The sequence below is a fragment of the Ursus maritimus genome, unplaced genomic scaffold, assembly GCF_017311325.1.
Source record: "Ursus maritimus isolate PB19 unplaced genomic scaffold, ASM1731132v1 scaffold_7, whole genome shotgun sequence".
Taxonomy (NCBI): Eukaryota; Metazoa; Chordata; class Mammalia; order Carnivora; family Ursidae; genus Ursus; species Ursus maritimus.
In genome coordinates this window covers 75295679-75319053 of record NW_024426885.1, presented here as the reverse complement: position 1 = coordinate 75319053, position 23375 = coordinate 75295679, and the positions used below count along the sequence as shown (strand labels likewise).

The following is a 23375-nucleotide window of genomic DNA, read 5'->3' as shown; positions in this document are numbered from 1 at the left end:
GGAACGCATGCCTAATGCAATCTCTCCAGGATTTGAGAGACAGAGTGACAATGATGATGATAATGACTATGGAGTTGTTGTAAGTATTGTCAGGGCTCTGGGGAAAAAAACTGATGAGTTCAGGCTTCCTAGTTAAAATCACAGGGCATGGTAAAAAAGGTAGAAGGTCCCTGCCTTTAACATTTAGAGAAGCCCTCCTCTTCTGGAGCCAGAGAGGAAATTGGACTGAACAACAGACCTTTGTCTGACTGGAAGAACAGCTGGCTTGCAGAGAAGGCTTGCTTCAAAGCACCAGCAAAACTCCTATTCTAAGACTCAAGGCTTTAACAGGGAAGGGGTGGGTTCCTGAAGTCTGGACTCACACATCTGGGTGACCCACTTCTTGTGAGAGCAGGGTTCTTCCCTTGCCTGTGGCTCACACAGACATCTCATCTCAGGTAGATACTGTGAAATATGTGTGTCTTTCCCATAATTCACCCTCAGCTTATGCCTTCTAAACCGTCGACCATGTTCAAGACCAAGTATGACCCAACTGAGGAAATACTGCCCTTCCTATAAGAAAAATGGGATTATTCATCAAAGGAAGTACAGAAACTGGCTGACATGTCCAGTATTAGAATAAGGAGAGCATGCTGGACAAGAGGTGCTGTATGTGAAATATGGGTACAAAGCAAATGCTAAATAAATGTTTATACAACCAGATGAATTTACCTCTAAACATCTGTATTTTGAGGTATGCTATACAAATTCACACGTAATGGTATAGCTAATTACATGTTTCTCTATAGATACCTTATAATCCCAGAAATATATATATATATATTATATAAGAAAAGAATACTCTCCGATGAATCAATGTTTAAATCACCTAAGGGTCACAAAATGTAAATCGACAAGCTTAATAAGTGAAATCCAAATGGGAACGAGGTGATTTAAGGAAAAAAAAAACAAAAACAAAAACAAAACAATAAAACAACATTGAAGAGTATCCAGCACTGTGACTGAGAATGAATGCGCTTTATCGCTGTTTTGCCTTATACCCAAATGATCTCACTCACTGATCACCTTCAGTAATTTCGATGACCCACTGCACATCGCATTAGCTGAATCTCCTTTCAAAATTAAAGTGTGAGAAATGTACTCAACTAAAAAATTCATTTAATATATATATTCCACTTACCCGTACTTGACCCACAAAGGCATTGGCTTCTTCCTCCACCACAGACAGATTTCTAGGCAGATAGGGGTCGAACACTGGTGCGTTGTCATTGACATCTGTCACCACCACATTTACGGTAGCAGTCGAGGTCTTAAGGAAGAAAAAGAAGGACTAAATGTGAAAGGAGTTATTTTCATGTTGATGTCAGCTAATCAGTCATCTCGGTGTTTTGTCTATCTGAAATACAGTGAGACCTTGCCTCACTCCCACCAAAACCCAAAGTATCTCGCTGCTATTCCTAATCCTTAGCTTCCTAAAAAGGAAAAAAAAAAAGAAAAAGAAAAAAGAGGAAGTTTGCAATATTCAAGCACTTCAAAAAAAAAAAAAGATGGAGAAAGCAAATGATGATATTATAGGGCAAACATCTTCTTGAAAATGTCAAGTATTTCCTGGAGGCTTCCTTTGAGAAAGTGATTTTACCTTTATCTTGTTCACATCTTATGGGTGGCAAGCTTTTGTTTATACACACATGTACCTCTTTTTCTCTGAAATGTAACATTTCTGTAGTTTATATCACTTATATTTCACACTTTAAAAATAAAAAATGGTACCTTCTCAAAGAGCACAGTGCATCAAATGGGTATTTTCAGGTAAGTGAACGCTGTCAGAAATTAATACATTCATCACTTTCTGGGTTCACCTCTACACCAAGAGTTTGAGCACCGTGTATCAGCAGCTAAGTGATTACCTTATGATCATACAGCCCAAGGAAATTGAAAGCAGGTACACGTAAAGTAGAATGTGCTACTGGGTTCAAAGGTAAACCCCTGGCCTGCTGCCATCACAGACTATTACTAGCTCAACTAAACTTTTGAAAAATCAAACAACATCTTCAGACGTGAGTCAAGCTGGAAACTGTTCTCTCTAATCAAAGCCTGAGAAGCCGCACTGCCTTACAGTGCTGGGCACATTACAGAAGCCTGGGGCCAGAATCGGAGAAAGAAAGGGCCCTTGGTTGGAAAATGAAAAATCCGTTAGGCTACGATACTACATATGTGACAAGAGGTAAATTAAAAAGTAGGAGAAAAATGCAAGATGAAATAATGACTCAACTTTTGTTTTAAAAAATACCGATAGAATTTGTCCTGACTGTACGTGATGTGGGATGCACCAACCCTTGGCTCAGAGGGAGTGAATCTGGGGAGATCCTGCAGTCGTCATGGGCTGAGGGGTCAAACAATGGATTTCCTAGCGACTGAGGAGGCAAGGACCTGGTAAATGCCCCGTCCTTCCCGTTGGGATCACTGAGGTTCTGTACTCATGAGTAATGGTGCATGGGATGTAGGCCTTGCCTCACTTTGACTAAAACCCAAAGCTCAAACTCCAATTGAATTAAGGTTGTCTGTACCTATTTTAACAGAAGCAAAAGTATATCCTCTTTTGAGCACCGTGACTTTACCACAAGCTTTTGTAATTTTTCCACATGTAACATCCAGCAGTCATTTAAAAATCACCATGCATAGCAGGGAATTCTTGGGTTTTCATAATGGGTTCTTTCTCTATTTGTGTCCTGGATACACTGGTGGGCTTATTCTGTGAAAATTCATACAGCTATTCAGTACGATTTGTACATATTTCTGTATTTAAAAGCCCAATGAAAATTTTACTTAAAGGTGTGACCAGAACAGTGTTGTGTAGTCAAAACCTGGAAACAACCTAAATGCTCACCAGCAGTAGATGATTTTATGTGCACAGTGGAATAATCTATAATGCTGAGGATGAACAGAGCGCCGTTACAAGGACCCACGGGGATTAATTTCAAGAACATAAGGTTGAGTGTAAGAAGTCAGACACAAAGTAGCACATAGTATGATTGATTCCAAGTGTATACATTTCAAAGATTGGCACAATGTCTTCATTGTGATAGAAGTTAGAATAGGGATCACCTTATGAAGAAGGTGGGCTGGGACTGGTGCAATCAAAAGGCTGGGCTCTTGGGCTGTTAATGGATTTCTGTTTCTTGTTCTAAATATTGATTACAGAAATGTGTTCACTACGTGAACATTTATTAAGATGCACAATTAAGGTTTGTGCATTCTTCTGTGTGCATATCTTCATGAAACCATGTAATTTAAAAGATGCATGAGCACAAACACCCTTGTATGTAGATATACATGGCTCTGTATAAATTTGAACACTATCTGATTGGAAGAAATACAGAAAAATTAATTTGCTTCTTTTAACTTTTATATATTTTCCTCATTTTCTCCAACAAGGCTACATTGCTTTTATAACAACAACAACAAACCCAGTTAAACAAATGTTATTTCTCTAGAAGTTGTGTGAGTTAAAACCAGTAAAAGAATGTTTTTACAGGAGCAGTTCTCAATTTGCCTGAGGGTGAACAAGACATTAAAATTGACAGCCTGGGGTCAAAATCCAAGAGTAGCCACACTGGAGTGTGCTGTCTTCCCTTCAAATTATCTGAACCTCTTTCTGCCAGCCTGTCCATATTTCCCTGTCAATCTCCTAGATGAGTTTTCATCCTATTCTTTACAATTCCCACTCTTGATCCTTTAGTGTGTGATGTTTTCAGACTGTTTCAGTCCTTAGTCAAAGACTACAGACTGTAGCTGAGTAAAGCAGAACAGAGTTGGATCACCAAGAAATCTGAAAAGTTAAACAAGTCCACCATTTTTCACGAATAGGGGCTGATATCTATGTATAGATGTATTTCTCCACATCTTAGTAATTATATATTGACAGGAGGAATATCCATGTCTCTTTTTACACAAGTGTTACGAACTAAGAACACATAGAATAATTTCCAACTTGCATTTCTTGAAAAGTACTCTAAAGACCATTTGCGTCAGAATCCCTTGGTTAATCATTACAAATGCCCAGGCCACACATTAGACCTACTGACTCTATTCATTTAAATCTACTGAAATAGTGGTAGATTAGTTAGTTGTAAAGCACAATTCTGTAAATTTTTTTGATAGGTTCAGAAAGATGGTGACAATGCTTCAATACGGATCTGTGCCCTAGAGGAATTTTATGTATTTTATCAAGGACAGATTTTCAGGTGGTTAAGATTGAATACTCAGGAGCTCAGGTCATCTTAAGTAAAGTCGATAAAAAGAACAATATGTCAGCTAACACATGTTCACAATTAATTTAAAAATCGATTTATATTATGCCAATTAAATAAAAAAGGTAAGATACCAAACTAATAAACCTGATTAGTGCAAAGCTATCTGTTTCCATTAAGGGGATTTGTCTTACTGCCTATTTTCTTAAAAGTTGTATCAAATTACAGTTCTACAAGCTGGAAGTACTTGCAGTACTGTATTCCATAAATTATCACTTTTGGGGTCATTACTTATTTTAATTATAACGTCATAGATTTTGTTAAGTCATGGATAAATCCTCACAATATGTATTAAATTCTCAACAATGCAAGCAGATATTTTTGTTGTAGCAGACCATTTGAATACACCTTTATTTTCATAAACTGCTATGGCCTTGAAATAAAGACACTGACGTGGTACTGTTGGTTTGGTATAGGATAAAATACATGAGATGTAAAGTCAAAGTCAAAAAAACACAATCATATGTACATTCATCTACACAAACCATTTTTTTATTCATGAGAACTTTTTTTTAAGTATTTTATAATCTTTCTTGATTTTATATTATGGACTTTACTGAGTCTGTCAAGCTAATTCCTTTTTTTAAAAAAGATTTTATATTTATTTATTTGAAGAGATAGAGACAGCCAGCGAGAGAGGGAACACAAGCAGGGGGAGTGGGAGAGGAAGAAGCAGGCTCATAGCGGAGGAGCTTGATGTGGGGCTCGATCCCACAACTCCAGGATCACGCCCTGAGCCGAAGGCAGATGCTTAACGACTGCGCCACCCAGGCGCCCCTGTCAAGCTAATTTCTTAAATTACCGAAAACCTGGCTTAAGTAGAAGATATTTAGAGTGTTCAAAATGTATTCATTCTCTAGTTATTGAAGATAGAATTATAATAACTTGCTATTGATATGGCTCTAAATGAAACTATCTACTCATAAAGTGACATACAGAAAAATTCGCATTATATGCTATATAATTGAGAAACAAAGAACAGAATATTGTAGCTGTCTTTTTTTTTTTTTTTGTCAGTGTGGAAACGTATCCATAGACACATATATGCACAAAGACCCTTTACAATTTTTCTATAAACATGTATGTTCAAACTAACGTTTATTAGCACGTTTAATTCCTTTCAATAAAAATGGAGAGTTTGGAGTCTGGAACAATGAGGATGTGTTGTTAAGGATCTGACCATTTTTATTACCATCCAGTAGGACAAGGAAAATACATATACACTGTAATGGGCATTCTTTTTAGGCAATATTAATCCAAAACATTTTTATTCTTAGCTACAAATCATCCTGTGGCTACAACATTAAAGCCAATCCAGCCTGGCCCAGATCATAGGGTTTCTTTGATGACATAGACAGGGTGCCCTTCCTACCAGGGAGGCTGACATGGGAGGCTTCTTCCCCTTCTGAGAATGAAAGAATATGAAATGTCTTCCAGAAAAGCAGAAAGGGGAGATGCCTTCCTATTCTGGATTATGGGGAGGAGAAGGGGAGGCAGAGAGAAGACAAGGAGATAGGATGTAAAGGTCCTCATCTTCATCCCCTCCCCCCTACTATTCTGCATCACATCTACAGAGAGGAAGCATTGGAGAAGCACTTTGGGGAAAGTGGTAATAGGTACTGAGAAAGTAAGAGAACTTTGGGTGAAGCAGTGGCTGACTCATGTGGAGCATGGAAGCCTCCAGAGAATTTCCACGGCAGTCACATCTAATAGGTCGTGGCAGCAGTGGCAGAGACAAGTGGCCAAAGACAGAAGCTTGGTTTCTTTGCGTGTGGCTCAGGAATTCTAGAGGCTGAGAGAGCACTCTGTGAGCAAGGCCTTGGGTGAGGGCAAAGGACCCTCATGGTCACAGTCAAGTGCACATCAGGACTAGGCAGCAACAGATGAACCAAATGAAAATGAAAGATGAAAGCCTTCACTAAGGGAAGGGATAGAATTAAAAGGCCAGCACTGAGAGGCCAAATCAGACACACCAAGCAGAGATGGAGAGCATTCGAGCAGGGTGCCCTCCTCCAAGCGTCAAGAACTAGTAAGCACATCCAGCACCTGTACCATTTTAGGATGAGGGCAGGCAAGAGAGGAATAGCACTATTAGCAGCTCCCCTAGTGAGTGCACGTTTACCTCGAAAGGAGTGGTTAAAACAGAAGAGGCTGGGGTGTTGTTTCAAGCAAGTGAAGTGTGACCCGACCCAGCCCAGGGACACATTACTGTCTAGGCAGCAGAGTGGACTCATGAAGATTAGATTAGGTATTAAAAAAAAAAAAGGAGCTTTTAATTTTGCACATATCTGAGTGCATTGTGAGGAGAGTATATACTTTCTAAATATCTATACTGTAACAATATGTAATATAAATATAATTTATTATATTATATAATATAAACAATAGAAACTAGGAGAACATCATAGATTATCACAACTAAAAAAAATCAAACTTCTGGAAGATTTACTTCAGAAAACACTAAAATGTCAGTATTTTATTCCCCAAAAATGAGAAATATAGATCTATGCTTTTCAGAGAATGAACAAGTAGCTCATTCTCTCTTTAAATTACATGGTCATTTCTTTTTATAAGAGTATACACCCAAATAAAACCACTGCAGTTTTGTTTTTTCAAGAACTACCAGGTCTCATTATTCTGTTCTAAAATTTTATTAAATGAGCTATATTGAAAAATTCAGTTATTTGCATTTCACACACAATTCTTCTCACATATATATTTTTCCTTTTGCTAATGTTTCCTATAGTTTGACTAAACAGTTAAACGTTCAGCTTCTGGATTGTAATTGCTTATTTACGTTGTCACGTTTAAAAGACATTCAGGGGGGCGCCTGGGTGGTTCAGTAGGTTAGGCATTGTCTTTGGCACAAGTCATGATCTCAGGGTCCTGGGACTGAGTCCTGCATTGGTCTCCCTACTCAGCGGGGAGCCTGCTTCTCCCTCTCCCACTGTTGCTCCTCCTGCTTGTGTTCTCTCTCACTGTCAAATAAATAAAATATTTAAAAAGAAATAAAATAAAATAAAAGACATTCAGGGAATAATGTCAGTTCAAGGCTCAATCATAGATGCTAAGCCTCCTGCCAATATGAAATTATAAACATCACCAGTATTCACTGACAAAGCCATAATTGAGGAAGTCAAGCTAGGAATTCTAGAAAATATTACTGAGAGCAAAAACCATGATAAAATCAATTTATCTATTATATAGTTCAAGAATGAAAACAGTATTGCTGAACTCATGGAAATCTGGTCAGAAATATCCACACTATTGAACAACTTTGTATTTTGAATAAGAATGCTTCCCTGTTGGGAAATGACAACTGATAAATTTGTTTAAAAAAAAAAAAAGCAAAAAAAGAGAAATTCTGACCTCTATTTGCATATTTCTATCTTTCACTGTGATTTCATTATGCATATATTTTGCTGAGCTATTGGTTTATGGATAACCACAATCCACAAAGACCTACTTACTAGTTATCTCTCAGCCCAGTGTGGATAATAAGATATAAGAAGCCTTACGCCAGGTGTGGTCTCTGAAAGAGCTCTAGTTCAGGTAGAAAAGACGGCAGACTCTTCTTGCACTCATCTTTACCTTCTGCTCTTTGCAAAGCAGAGCAGATGCCCAGACTTGCGTTAGTCACTGTAAACCCATTAGGTAAGGAGAATGAAGATGAAACAAATACACAATAAATGGCGGGGCAGAGAAGAGACAGCGGGAGCCCCTGTACCAGCCCCTTACTGTTCACCGCTACGTTTCTTCATATTTGAGACAAACAAACCCTGCTTTGTTTAAGCCCCTGCTGTTTGGCTTCCTCTCACAGCCAACTTCCTAAAGGCTATTGCTACCACTGCTGCTGAAGGAGTTCAGAGAACATCACCCCAAAAGATGCCACTTTGCTGCATTGACTCTTCTGAGTGAAATGCACTTGAAAAATAGCAAATACAGGAAAAACACCAAGTCCTTCCTTCTTTTTCATAAAAACAGGATATTAAATTCCCATGTGAAAGATGTACTCCCTGTATCAGAAGGAAGGTAACATTTTTATTATCAACAAGCACAAAAGTTTGAGACCGAGAGAATTCTATACAAGCAGACCTTGTTAAAGTAATATACACCTCCCTTTAGCCTCCTCACATATTTAGCCGTCTTCCCACACCTGCCTCTCTCCCTTTCACCTACTATGATAGCAAGTGGGCCTCACCAATCCTTTGGGTCTTCATTTCCTTACGGGGACTAAAACATCATGTAAAATTTACATAAATTTGTATGCTTTCTCCTCTTAGTCTGTCTTTGTCACTTTAATTTTCAGACTGAGCCAGGGACCTTAAGAGGGTCAAGGAAAACTTCTTCCTCCCTGTTGGTCAAATTATACCCATAAACATAATAGGGTTCACCCAGATTTTCCAATAATATTTTCCAATAAAATGTATTTTTAGCTCAGATTGCTCAGACTTAGTTTAGCTTAGAAGTAAATGATGTTACAAAGAAGCTTCTGGAAAGAAGTTGACTATATGTTCCTTCAAAAAATGCATTTGGGAGCTATCCTATATGCTATTATTTTAAGTAAGGTAAAACATAGCTGCTTTAAAAAAGTATATGATATACAAAAATTTTGAAGTTGATTTCAGCTAAAATGCGAAAGTATTTGAATAAAATGTGGTAGAAGCTTTCTTTTCTTTTTTTAAAGTTTTATTCATGTATTTGACAGAGAGAGCACAAGCAGGGGGAGCAGCAGGCAGAGGGAGAGGGAGAAGCAGACTCCCCACTGAGCAGGGAGCCTGATGCAGGACTCAAGCCCAGGACCCCAGGATCATGACCTGAGCCAAAGGCAGACGCTTAACTGACTGAGCCACCCAGGCATCCCTGGTAGAAGTTTTCTTAAGGAATTTTCAACTGTATAGATTTGCAAGGAATTCCAAGTAAATATAAATAACTATTAAATTCTAGAAACTATGAGTTTATCTGTATTCATGATAGATGAAAAAATCTCAATATTTATAATAATGAGCTATCTCACTTGTATAGGTTTTTTTCAGCTACTATTGACAAAGTTGATTTAGAGAAGGGAAAAAACACAGGAACATCAATAACATTCCTTCAACTTTGTCTACAAAAACATTAGCAATGAGCAGTAGAACATTAGCTCTCCTCTCCCCTAATGACATTTTGGGGGTGGTGGGGGAGGTAGTTTTCCACGATGAAATTATCAAATGATATCTTCGCAATCTGTTTCACATAAATTGCTAGGAATAATTTTGATTTAATAAGTATACATCGAACTGGGGTCTGTGTTCATTCAATATCTTTCTTCAGACCCATTATCATTAAGGTTAAAAGGTTAATTTTACCATAACTCCACAAAGGACATAAGTTTAAGTGTGTAGATAAGAAAGGCATGACTAACATAATAAAAAATTATTATTAAAAATAAATAAATAAAAGTAGAAGATGTAAAAAAAGAAAAAAAGAAAGGCACGTCACAACATGACACTATTCGATTGTGTTATCACTCTCTCCTTCAGGAACCCACAATATGTGCCCACATAGAAGTCCATCCCTAAAATAATGTAAATAATGGAATTAGTCAAAGAAGCGTTTATTTGAAATCTAAATGTTCCTTTCTCTACTGATATTCTCGATATGAACTTTTGAAAATAAAACACATTTACTTAAGAGGGTCAGAATTTTAAAGCTGAATGAGACCTTACTGATCCTAAGAAGGAAAACATCAGGGCTGTGATTGGGGGCGGACCAGAATTGCTAAGTGACCCCTGGGCAAGGAAACTGAGATACCCAAGTAAGTAACTGGAAAAAAAAATGCTCTAGAAGAAATTAACCCAGAACTTATTCTCATTTTTTGGTGTGGGCAAACCCATAATTAGTAGATTGAGATTATGTCAGATACCTTAATATACTATTTTTTCCCATCTGTTCTCTTATCTAAGAAATTATTGTTAAGGCCACATTTAAAGGGTCCTAGCTATCACTGCCATTAATATCTGACTTGTAATGTGACATCTTCCAAAGCTGTGTATTATGTTTCTTTTTTTTTCTATCCTAATGATTTTTTTCCTATTCTAATAACTGACCTGAATGCGACTTATTTATTTTACTTCACACTAATGACACCCCTTCCTCCATACTGAATAATGCCTCCTTCTCCTCAGGACCCCCACTCGTTATGTCCTAGACAAGTTGCCAGTTAATCTTCAACATGTCACATTATTTTATTTTCTTCTTGAGAGTTGCTTCGACTTCCTTACATAGCTCTAACGCAGGCACACCCTTAATCAAGGATGCTGTATATATAAAATCAATCTTGGTTTTATTTTTCTTCACACATCTAAGTACCTTCTACTGGCCCCACTGTTTACTCAGATTTTTCTGTATATTTTATTTTCTACATGTAATTGTTTTACCCAATGTTTGAGCAACGGTAAATGGCTTATTCTGGGCAGATTTATCAAATTTAATTAATTATCTTTATCTTTTTTTCTAACTTTTAATTAAAGTGATAAAAGTATCCAGGTAGCAAGTTTATATGTTTTGGGTTGTTTTTTTTTTAGGATTTTATTTATTTATTTATTTGAGACAGAGAGAGGGAGGGAGAGAGCATGAGTAGGGGGAGAAGGAAAGGCAGAAGCAGACTCCCACCTGAGCAGGGAGCCCAACTCGGGGCTTGATCTCAGGACTTTGGGATCATGATCTGAGCCGAAGGCAGATGCTTAACAGACCGAGCCACCCAAGTGCCTCAGTTTATATGTTTTTATTATGGTAAGATTTTCTGAGCAATCCTCCTCAAATATATGCCGCCAACTAATCTATCATATAGATCAAACAAGTCATTTCAAATCACGTGAAGCCATGTTGCTATTTTAACTGGGTGAGCCTTGCCTAGACTCCTAAATGAATTTGAAATTATTTCCAGAGGACAGTGAGTTGATCCATAAGCATTTGACTGAAGAAAAAACTACCATCAGAGTAAAAACAGTCTAAGGACCTGTTACCAACAACTGAAATGTTACAATGTTAAAAAAATTAGAACAGTGGCAGTTGTAAGCATGTTAGCTTAAAGAATACAAATGATTTTAAAACAATCCAGAATGACTAAACAATTTATTTATTCTTAATACTGATTTTTAGGTGCAGAGAAAATGACATTTATCCTCTCTGGAATTATGGGCCCATTTAAACCACTTCCAACACCAAGGATTAGTCGGGATCCTGAGTGCTGCTTACAACTTGTTGAATCAATCAGCTTGGTTTCCTAAGTGCCTCAAGACATCTATCCACATTCATCCCCCCAACCAAGTGACATTAAAAGGAACAAGTTCCAACAGAGTCAAACTGCCAGGAAACATTTCAGAGTGTTGTGCTGATAATGATCACCATGGAATGCGTTTTAGGCCATTAGATCTCATTTTCCCCATCACTTGGGTAAGGATGCCAATCACAAGTCTGTATTCTGTCAAGTCAAAAAGTTCCACCACAGAGACTGATTCAGAGTATAGGTTCAACTATTAAAAGAGCACTTCTCTGAGTATTAAGGAGCTGGTCCGGGTGAAAAGAGATTAATTCCCAGACTCATGATTGTGATACACTGTCTCCGAGCATCAGTCCACAAGGCTCTGTTCTTACCTCGTCGTCCCCAGGCTGAGTACTCACCCCATCGGGCCTGCCGTCCGAAGCAGTGACGATCAGAATGTAACGATCCGTGCTCTCCCTGTCCAGGGCTTTCCCTAAGGTTAGAATCCCAGTACTAGTGACAGAGAAAACAAACAGACAGATAAGACACACAAAGATCTTAGTCACAGGGAGCCTTCCTCCCATTGGGAATTACTTTCCACTGTTTTTTCCCTTTCAGCAAATGTAGCTTGAACATTTAAGATGCGTGATTCTAAGATTCATGTTGAACATTGAAGAAAAGCTTTTAAAGCTGTTGAGCTTCTTAGCAACAATGAAAAATTGCCAAACTGAAGGAGATAACCGTGCTGATTCTCCAGCTTCCAGGAGAAAAATAAAACGGTGCTTAATTCATTCCGGGAAGAAAGATATCTATCTTGTTTATGATTATTTCAAAGGTGGAAGACTCCATTAATCTTTGGCAGTTTCATAATCCTTTGAATTAAGGACTGGTTTCTTAGAACTAATTTATATTTTCATTTCCATTCATTGTCATATATGTGGCCATGCTCGAAATGCAAACATCTGAATCCCATCTTCGACAAACACTAACAATTAATCTCTATTTTTTTCTTCTTTCCTAATTTCAAAACATTTGAGGCTCATTGCAGAAAATTAGAAAATATTAGAAAATATAATTAGAATATTAAAACTCTCACAGGTATTGGGATTATTTTTGTAACATTTATTTTATTCTCTATAATAATCATATCTGAATACATCATATTGTTTTCCAAAGAGGAATCAGACTGTGTATTTCACATTCTATTTAAGAAACCACAATTTTATGAGCATTTACTCTCTCATTTTATAATTTATGAAAACAAACTTTTGTCGGATATACTAACAATTTTATCGTTTTGTTATTCTTTTGAAATTTAGATGTTTCTTAATTTTATTTATTATGTATAATGGGAAATGCACAGCCTTTGGATAAAGTCTCATAATTTGAATATTTTAATACTACTTCATGCCCTGTCACTGTTTAAAATAAATGCCTCCAAGTATTTAAGACTTTATTCTGCAATGTAATTTGTTTGGTCACTTACAATGCTCTCTGAAACAAGTTCCACATTTATTTCTTAGATATCACCATCTGATATCCTACGTGACATTTTAATAAAGTCCTAAAAAACAACTACTGTAATGGACCGGTTATATTAATATAATAAAACATAAAACATTTATTCAAGCATAAAAACAGTCCTTTTTGATTGATAGAAGGCTTTCACATTTTAATACAAGTGCTTTTACTGTTATCGTGGAATTTAAGCCGTTCACCTCACACATGGTAGTTGGGTAAAGAGACTCAACACCAATGAATCAAAGTCAGAGTCACAGTTACTCTGATTGTGTTGCTGTTGATCATATAGACTTTGAAAAGTTCTAAACGTATGGTAGAACTATGGAAAACTAACTCTACGACTTGTACATTTTTAAATGTTTTGTCAAAATAACTGAAAACCAATTCCCAGAGTAGTTCATAACAATGGCTTTTGGAATAACTTCCCACACTGCAGATGGCTCAGATAATCTCATTCTAAAATGACTTCAAGAGAAATGTAAGACATGTATGCTTCTGAGACTTAATCACAAGCTACTTAAGAAGCACGAGACCTGAAAACTCAGCCATAATAGTACAATGAAAGACAAGAGAAAACCGAGTTATTGCTTTCCATTTTCCCCTCTCAGTTTAAGGTTCAAATCTATATTCTTCTTTGTATATTAAATTAGAAAATCTCTAGAAATATATATAGTATTCCCATTTAGAACCATATTACAAATAAACAGCTAATTTTTAACGCTCTGGTAATTATTATGGAGAGAGCTCTTTGCTTGAGATGATGTGTGTCTTGCCTCCCAGTGCAGTAGGCAGTTAGACAGGATATTTGGGAGACTGAGAAGGAGAGAAAGAATAGGTGGTATTTTTTGGTATTTATAGATTAGTTGATCGGTACACGCAAGCATGCCTTCCTGAAATTCTGGAAATAACTAGCAAAGGTGAGTCTTCCTACCAGCTGGCTGGAAACTACAGAGCAGGATACACTGGGCTGCATTTAGGAATGCAGGCAATCTCGTGAGTTCACATAACAAAAATACGTAAGAATCGTTTCTGTTAAAACATCAACAACAGTGCTACTTAAATTTTACATGATTGAAAATCTATCTCACAGGAGTGACATCAGTGGTCTCGAAGATGGCCATCAGCCTCCCCAGTGTGACATTCTGGTCCCTGTTTCTGGGGGAGCAGAACTATCCATACTCACAAAGAATTGTGTTTGCAATTCTGGAGGCTGCCTGAAGGAATAATGCATGCTGCTTGTCTTTATTGTGCCTAACTCAGAACTCACTGGAGGCAGAAAAACAATGGATTTTTCTGGAAAACACGGTAAGGCAGAAAACAACCTGCAGTCGCCTGAGGAAAAGATTACAGCTGAGGCATATAGTAGAGCTCTGGAAACCTGGGAGGAAAAGATGGGCCGAGAGTTTCTTGGGAAATCAGGGCTTTTAAAAGCACCCATGCACACTTGGGAATGGAACAGAACTGAGAGTCCAGAGATAAACCCATACATCTGTGGCCAACTGATTTTCAACAAAGATGCCAAGATCATTCAATAGGGAAAGGACTGTCTCCTCTACAAATGGTGCTGGGGCGACTGGAGATCTCCACATGAAAGAATGAAGTTGGACTATTTTATTACACCATATACAGAAATTGGTTCAAAATGGATCAAGAATCTAAGTAGAAGCACTACAACCATGAACCTCTTAGACAAAAACTTGATAAATCTTCATGATCTTAGATTCAACAATGGATTCTTTTTTTTTAAGATTTTATTTATTTATTTGACAGAGAGAGAGACAGCCAGCAAGAGAGGGAACACAAGCAGGGGGAGTGGGAGAGGCTAAGAGGCTCTTAGCAGAGGAGCCTGATGTGGGGCTCGATCCCAGAACGCCGGGATCACGCCCTGAGCCGAAGGCAGACGCTTAACGACTGCGCCACCCAAGCGCCCCAGATTCAACAATGGATTCTTAAATGTGACAGTAAGAGCATGAGCAGCAAAAGAAAAAAATAGGTATACTGGACTTCACCAAAATTAAGAATTTTTGCCATCATAAATAAAGTGGGGGGGGGAACCCTAGAAAATGAGAAAAAATACTTGCAAATCATATATCGGATAAGAGTCTGGCTCCTCAAATGTATAGGGGACTCTTAAAACTCAACAACAGAAATACAAATGACCCAATTAAGAATTAGTCAAAGGACTTGAACAGATATTTCTCCAAAGGAGATACAAACACGACAAACAAGTATTTTCATGAAAAGATAGTCACATCATTAGTCATCAGGGAAATAAAGATCAAAACTACAATGAGATACCACTTCACACCCACTAGGATGGATATAATTAACAAAACAAAACAAATGGGAAAAGAACATGTTGACAAAGATATAAAGGAATTGGAACCCTTGTAGAGTGCCAGTGGGAAGAGCAAATGGTCCAGGCACTGTGGGAAACAGTTTGGCATTTCCTGAGAAAGTAAACATAAAATTATAATATGATCCAGCAATTCCAATTCTGGGAATATACTCAAAAAGAATTGAAATCAGATTCTTAAATACATGTACATATGTGTCCATAGTAGCAGTATTCACAAAAGCCCAGGCATAGAAAACCAGCCCAAATGTCCATCCAGGTATGAATGAATAAACAGACTGTATATACATACAATGAGATATGATGCACGTATAAAAAGGAATGAAGTACTGATATATATTTCAACATGGTTGAACTTCAAAACGTTAGGCTAAGTGAAAAAAGCCAGACACAAAATGTTGCATGTTATATTCTTCCATTTATATGAAATATCCAGAATAGATCAATCCACAGAGACAGAACAGAAATTAGTGGTTGCCAGGAGTGAGGGGAGGGGCCGATAGGGAGCAGCTGCTTAGCAGGTCTGGTTTCCCTTTGGAGTGGTAAAGCTTTTCCGGAACTAGATAAAAGGGGTCCTTGTACAGCACTGCGAGTCTGCTAAATGCCACTGAATTGTTTACTTTGAAATGGTTAATTTTATGGGAATTTCACTTCAATTATATTAATTAGATTACACAGCATTCCCTCACCAAACTCGAAAGCTGTATTTCTGAAATGTATTGTGTTGGACAAAATCAAGCTTTTTTGGACAATGAGTAGCTTTGCCTAACGGTAAAAGTGGTGTTCAAAAGTTGTTTAAGCCATGTAAATAAAACGTAGAGGAGGGTATTTAATTCCACACAAACCAATCTGCTAACATTTAAAACCTGCTTCTCCCAGTAGCCGTTTTCCCCAATTGCACGGTCGATTAGGAAATATTCCAGCAGCCACATCACGGGCTGACAGAAATGATCTCACAGGTTTCATGCTCTGTATTCTAGGCTTCCTTTAAACGCTGTCGATATATTCCACTGGCTACGATTTAATATCATTTACACTTACAAGTGTCTGAGTCTTTGAGAGATTTATCGTGTTGCCCATGGGCACCATGTTTCAAGCCTCATAATGATATTTAGAGAGGCTAGAGTGTACTTGAAAATGTGTGATTGCTTCAAGTTAGATGTGGTGTTCTATGTTAAATAGTGATTAGCAGTTAGCAAATGGAGACCAACAGAGGGAGGTGGGTACTGGCAGAGGTTCAGAAAAGGGGACAGGGGCAGGAGCTGAGGGGGTCAAGGGCGTGAGAAAGTAGTTCCATTTGAATACAGATTTGGAAAGCAGGAGTGACAGAACAGAAAATGCATATAATTTTCTTATATGTTATGTAATCTTCAATGTAATCGTGAAGTGCACAACGATGCGACAAAGATAATAAGCTTTAAATTTAGGGTCAAAATGAATTTAGTCATGTAGAAAAAAAATAAAAGTGCCAGTGAAGATAAAAAGAAAATTTTTCAAATAAAATTTTAACAAGGGGTGGATCTAACTCTTTGAGGTTCTTCTGTTCAGCATTTGAAACTTTCACTGTTACATCACATCCCCTGTATACAATTCCATTCAGAGGAATTCTGCACAGTCCTGCAATAAATAACATCAATATTTGGCCATCACCCTAGAAAGGAAGTGTTGTTTACATCTTGTTTAAATGTTTACTGATCTGTGAATATTTGACGAATAAATATTTGTAACAATCAACAAAGACATTATGAAAATTTGTTAAAATAATGCAGTACATTACAGAACCACACAGATCTGGTCATTTAACAGGTGCTATGGAATGATTTTCATGAGAAATGCTTATGATTTTTAGGAACGAGGTTTTTCTTTAAAGAGTGAATTTCTTTTGTGACTATATGACTAATCTGATACATTATTATAACAACCCAACATTTGGTAAATCCAAACTAGTATTGAAATGATTCTTTATTACTACGGATTTTTTTTAAGGATTTATGAAAACTTTTGGCCCAGTTTTATTTCAATAGAGCAAGGTAGACTAATGGTTTTGTAATGATGATTATTGCTAAAATTTGTTTCATAACGCAAAATAATATAATATTTAAAGTAAGCAGTGAACATGTACTTTTTTTGTTGTTGTAAGAAGGAAAATGTAACCAGAAACATTATTTGTATATGTTATAGTGTCTGAGAAGGTAGACCATTCTTTCTTCTCTATTGTTCTCTCAACGAGTACCTGAAGTATTCAAATCCTTAAAACTTAGAAGCCGTGGTGCAAATTTGCACAGGCAGCCCAGAAGATTCAGAGACGGAAGGGATTAAAATTTCAATTTTCCCCATTTCAAATGTGTGGAAATATGTTGGTAATGGTCTAGGATAGCCTGCAACTATAATGACAGCAACAGCAATGAGGTGGCTGAAGGAAGATGGCCATAGGATAGAAAGCAATGGACCCAGCATGCTGGACCCTGAATCAAGAAAGGTCATCAAAAGAGATCATGCGACTGTCACGAGGACGTGCCTCCTCTAGTGTCCTGGAAGCATTTTGCACTTAAGGAGTTGATGTAGGAGCTGCGGTATTAGGACCTGTGATCAGTGAAGGTAAGGAGGATGCTGTGTCGACATCTTTCACACCTGCAAGAACGTCTGTGACCTGCATGGGGGTCTCTTTGGTTTCAAAAGCAGAGATGGGAGAAATAGTAGAGACACACTTGCTAGGGTAGGCAGCACAAGAGGAGAATTTCTTCGGTAAAATCGGCAGCTCATCAGCTTTCACAGCCCGCAGTTGAAAATCTTTCAGCCTCAGGGGAAAAGCAGATAAACACTGGAGTGGAAATCCTTCACAGAGAGTAAGGTCAGGGGAAAGGTTCACTATTGTCTTTTTTAAAAACAGCTTTATTAATGCGTAACTCCAAAATGATCAAACTCACCCATTTAGAGGGTACAATTCAACGGATGTGGGTATATTTGCAGAGTTGTCCAACCGTCACCACACTCAATTCTGGAACATGTCCGTCACTATTAGCATCACCCACTGGCAATCTCTCCCTGTTCTCTCCCACCTCCCAGCCCCAGGCAATCACTAATCTACTTTTTTATTTTATTTTATTTTTTTTATCCCTATGGATTTGCCTATTCTGGACATTTCGTACAAATGGGATCATACCATGTGCGGTCCTTTGTGAATGACTTTCCACTCAGCATACTGTTTCTAAGGTACAGCCATGCTGTGTCAGGTGTCGACACTATGTTCTTTATTGACAAAGAAATTGTATGGATACACATTCTGTTCCCCATTCATCTGTAGGTGGACATTCAAGTTGTATCCATATTTTGCTACTGTAAACAATTCTGCTGTGTACATTCTTGTACAACTTTTTAATGTGGATCCATGTTTTCATTTCTTGAGTAGACATGGGTAAAATTACTGGGTTATATGGTAACCCTACGTTTCACATTTAGAAGAAACAACATATTGTTCTCCAAATACACTCTGACTTTACTTCCCCTCCAGAAATATATAAGGACTCTGAAATCTCACCTATACTTCTTATTTCCCTCCTTTTTTCATTATAGACATTCTACATAGGTGAGAAGCAGTATCTGGTGATTTTCATCCGCATTTCCCTAATGTCTAGTGATTACAAGTGAATCTCCACATGCTATTGGCCATTCATATAGCTTCTTTGCAGCAATGTCTAGGCAAATTCCCGTTCACTTTTACTTGGGTTATTTCTCTGTTTATTTCTGGGTTGTAATAGTTCTCACCTACATTGTTTAAAAATATTTTCTCTCTTCACTTTCTTGATATTGTCTTTTGAAGCATATATTTTCCTAATTTTGATGAAGTCCAACTTATCTGTCTTATTAATCAGTTCTGCTTTTTATGTCATCTCTAGGAGAACATTGCCTAATTTTGATCATGAAGATTTACTTCTGTATTTTCTTTAAAGAGTTATATACTTTTATCTCTAACACTAGGTCTATGATCCACTTTGAGTTAATTTTTGCTAATGGTGTGAAGTAAAGATCCAGCTTCATTCTTTTGCATGTAGCCCTAAATTTCATTTATTGTAAAGTTTATTCTTTCTTGGTTGAATTGTCTTGGCCTTTCTTTGGGGAAATCGATTGACCATAAAAGTTAAAAATCTGGTTATTTCTGGACTCTTAACTTTATTCTAGTGATCTATACATGTACTTTTATACTAGTACCATGCAGTCATGATTCCTGTTAAAGTGTCCCTTTAAAAAGTTTTATTTCTTTCGGGAAGATTGCAAATTATAGCTAATTGAGATTGGTATGTATCTATGGGGAGAAATTCTAAGTAGTTGTCTTTCCATTTTTTAAATGGAAGTTTATTCATCTGTGAAATCAAAGTCTGAGAAGTACTGTTTCCAGGCAAATTAACTCATGGTTGGAACATCCTAGTCAGAGTGAAATTACTGGTGTTCCTTCCAAGACAAGTGACCACACGTGGTTCTCTTGATTTGGCATCATGCACCCATGTTCCTGAGACAAAAGCAGTGTCTGGCTCATTTGTGAAGATTCTTACTTTGTAATCACAGGCCCTGTTCAGATTTCCCTTCTTTTAGGAAGTAAAACCACTCGTGGCCACACAGAAAGAATCAGAGAGGTAGCAAGCATGACTCTCCAAGGACCAGCCCCACATGACAGCAACAGGGCAGCTTTTCTCTTAGAGAAGAGAAGCCAGTGATCTCTCTGTAAACCTCATGCCTCCTTCTGGGCCTCCTGGCTTTCTCCTGGTGGTGACTAACGGGATCTCTACAGCGCTCCGAGGGAAGTAGAGGGACACCAATAAAGACCCCAGAAGGCTTAGCAGGGTCATGCCAAGTTTTTGTGTGAGCTTTTTCAGAATACACCTACGTTCCTCAAAAACTGAAGGATAGACTTCGGTGGTACTTTAAATGTGTTTGAATTATGCTTTGTCTTACAAAATTCTCTTTGAATGAACAATTTAGCGCCATATTACTCTTGGTAGAAATGCCCTTGTTATTATGAGTAACTGACAACTTTAAAGGGATCTAATTAATCCCAGCCTACAAATAAAATGTTTCCACCTCAGTGGATTTTTACCTAGTAAAAATGTTTAAAATAAATAGTCTCCTGGGTAAGATTTCTGAATTCGGAATTATCCCCTGCCCCCAGATCTTATTAGCATTCATAGAAAAAAAAGTAAAATAAAACTACAAACAGCTGAAAACCTCTGATTAGAAGTCTGTCCCCCTGCCACCAGTACACTGTTAATGTTTTCTAAAAAAATAAATTTTTGAAATCATTTTTAACTTACGTTTCTGAAAGATTAAAAACTCGCTGAGGATCTCCATTCTCAATGGCGTATGTTATTGGGTCTCCCTCTCGATCAGTTGCCTTCAGAAAGAAAACATGCTTGAATTATCGAGTAATTGATATAGTTCTTGGTTTGTACAGTGGAATATAGGAACTTGAAACTAACAGCACGGAATATCCACAAGATGCTTAAGGGAAAACAAATAAGCTAACGGCAAGATGTAAAATTCAGAATTTCATATCTGACCCCAGCATGTCTGTCATTCCCTCTCAATTGAAAGTAATAACAATGGATAAGAATAACATCTTCCTAATGTGTACATAATCTTACCTGGTGCAGAACTAGATTAATGGCTCTTTTAAGGCTTATGTATTTAATTTTACATGAGTGTATCTCTACAGTTTAAACAAATGTGTTATACTCTGTGTAAATGTTTACAGTACAGAGAAACTATGTTCTCCACTGGTTTCTTTTTCTGCTGAGCATATATCAAATCAGGAAACTTTATGGTTCCTGAGTCTAAAGCCAGAAACCTGAATCCAAAACTCACTCCACTTACTAGATGTGTGATTATTTCTCAACGTCTTCATTTGTAAATGAGAACTTTAACAATACAAAAGTCAATCAATATTGGGAGGTTCGATTGACATGATTTCTGTCCAGGCGCACAGACTAACATCTGGTGCACTGAAAGTTTCCAATAAATATTACCCTTTTTCTTCTTTTCCCTCCTTCACCCAAGTCAGAGAAGACAAAACCTAGAGCTTCTGACTTTGAGTAGATCTCCCTCACCCTGCCTTTTCCTCTAAATTTCAGCCATATCCCATGTCCTCCTTGAACACCCAGATGGATGAAGGATAAGCATCCCCAATTTAAAACCCCGAAATGCTGCGCTATGTCCCTCCTCCACCCTCAAGAAAACCACAGCGCGCTGCTTTCTGTCTTGATTACCTCAGTCACAGTGAAAGCTGCACCTCCTACTTGCTCAGGCCTTGTCTTTTGACCTTAACTCTCATTGCTACTCTGTAGTGCAGCCCACCAGCATGTCCCGTTGGATTCACCCTTCAACGGTCTGCAGTCTGTGGCTGTATCTGAACTCCTTGCCTACCAGCTTCTTCATGGATCACTGTGATAGCCGTCTTACCCTCGGCCCTGCTGTCTCCCTAGCACCCTTCTTGCAGTCAAATGTTAATTACGCCAAGTGACCACCTTTTTCAGGCCTGAATTCTATTTCTTTGGAGGAATGCTTTTGCGTTATGACCAATACACACTCACTAAAATACGATGGAGTAAAATAAAGTAGTAAAATATGATGAAATATTCAACTACCGAGGGTAATATCTAGAAGCATTCCATTTATAGCTCAATCTCGAATTTTAAATTGCCTTGAATTAATTATAAAAAAATCTTAGAGAGTAAGAAACAAAATATTTTCTTAGACAGGCTCAGTGGAATTGATACTACATGCTCGATATTTTCCTCTTATTTTTTGTTCTTTGCCAGGCAAGTAGTAGCCAAAAAGAGAAAACAGAACTACAAATAATGGCAGTTAACTTTTTGAATAAACACAGAATTATGCTATATTTAGTGAGACAGGGAAACTGAAAGACTCTATAAAAATCTACTTTTTGCTCCTTTCCCTGCTTCTATTCTTCTGGGACCTGCAGCCCCACCTTGTACATGCATTGTAGTAAGTCCTCCTTGTAAGGGGCAAGGAATTAATGATTTCTGCGGACTCCTCTAGCACCACATGTAACATCTAAGGAGTGGCTGGGCAGGAATGCCCAGATGAGGTCATCCTGTGTGTAATCCAGATGGATGAGGGAGCAAAAGGCTAGCTGAGGACAAAGCACCAGCTGACACCCTGCAACCTCCCCCGAACCCCCCACTCCTGGGTGGGACATGTGTGACATTTTTCCAGGAAACCCGCAACTGTCTTTCCTTTCCTTTCCTTTCCTTTCCTTTCCTTTCCTTTCCTTTCCTTTCCTTTCCTTTCCTTTCCTTTCCTTTCCCTTCCCTTCCCTTCCCTTCCCTTTCCTTTCCTTTTCTCTTTTCTTTTCTTCTTTCTTTCTTTCTCTCTCTCTCTCTTTCTGTCTCTCTTTCTTTCTTTTAATGTTCTGTTAGTCACCATAGTCATCAGTTTTTGATGTAGTGTTCCAGGTACTATCTTTATGTTAATACCTTGCTAGAGGGAAAAACAACCTTAACTTGACAATGGCAAAGCCTCAGGTATCTCCTAGGTCCTCTTTAGCATATGAAAGTTCTTTTGAACACCTCCTTTTTCCTTACCTCCCCCAACTCCCAAGTATATAATCAGCTACCCCTCTCTACCCCAGGGCAACAGCTCTTTCTGCCCAAGGGTCCTGTCCCTGTGCTTCCATAAACCACCATTTTGCACCAAAGATGTCTCAGGAATTCTTTCTTGGTCATGAGCTCCAGACCCCACCCCAACTGAACCTCACCTATATTCCAAAACCACATCAAGACCACCCTGCTAGACATCTCAAACCCAAGACTCTTGGCTCCATGGAATGTGACTTATGGAGGACATGTAGGCACCTGTCCTTGCTCTGCCCAATTCCTGAACACTTGAAGCATACGTACACCACACCACAATCCTCAATAAAAACTTCAGA

The 23375-nt window shown here is 37.9% G+C and overlaps 1 protein-coding gene across 15 annotated transcripts in view; it reads right to left on the bottom strand.

Annotated features, from left to right (window-relative positions):
• Positions 1–23375, bottom strand: part of PCDH15 (protocadherin related 15) — a 768547-nt gene that overhangs the window by 247667 nt on the left and 497505 nt on the right. For 14 of the 15 annotated variants that reach the window (XM_040624601.1, XM_040624600.1, XM_040624598.1 and 11 more), the window contains 3 exons: positions 20740–20819; positions 11976–12069; positions 1181–1309 (listed from right to left, as the gene is read on the bottom strand). In XM_040624601.1, coding sequence (XP_040480535.1) covers positions 1181–1309; positions 11976–12069; positions 20740–20819 — 303 coding nt within the window. The remainder of the gene's footprint in view (positions 1–1180; positions 1310–11975; positions 12070–20739; positions 20820–23375) is intronic. The other variant, XM_040624595.1, reaches the window with a different exon arrangement.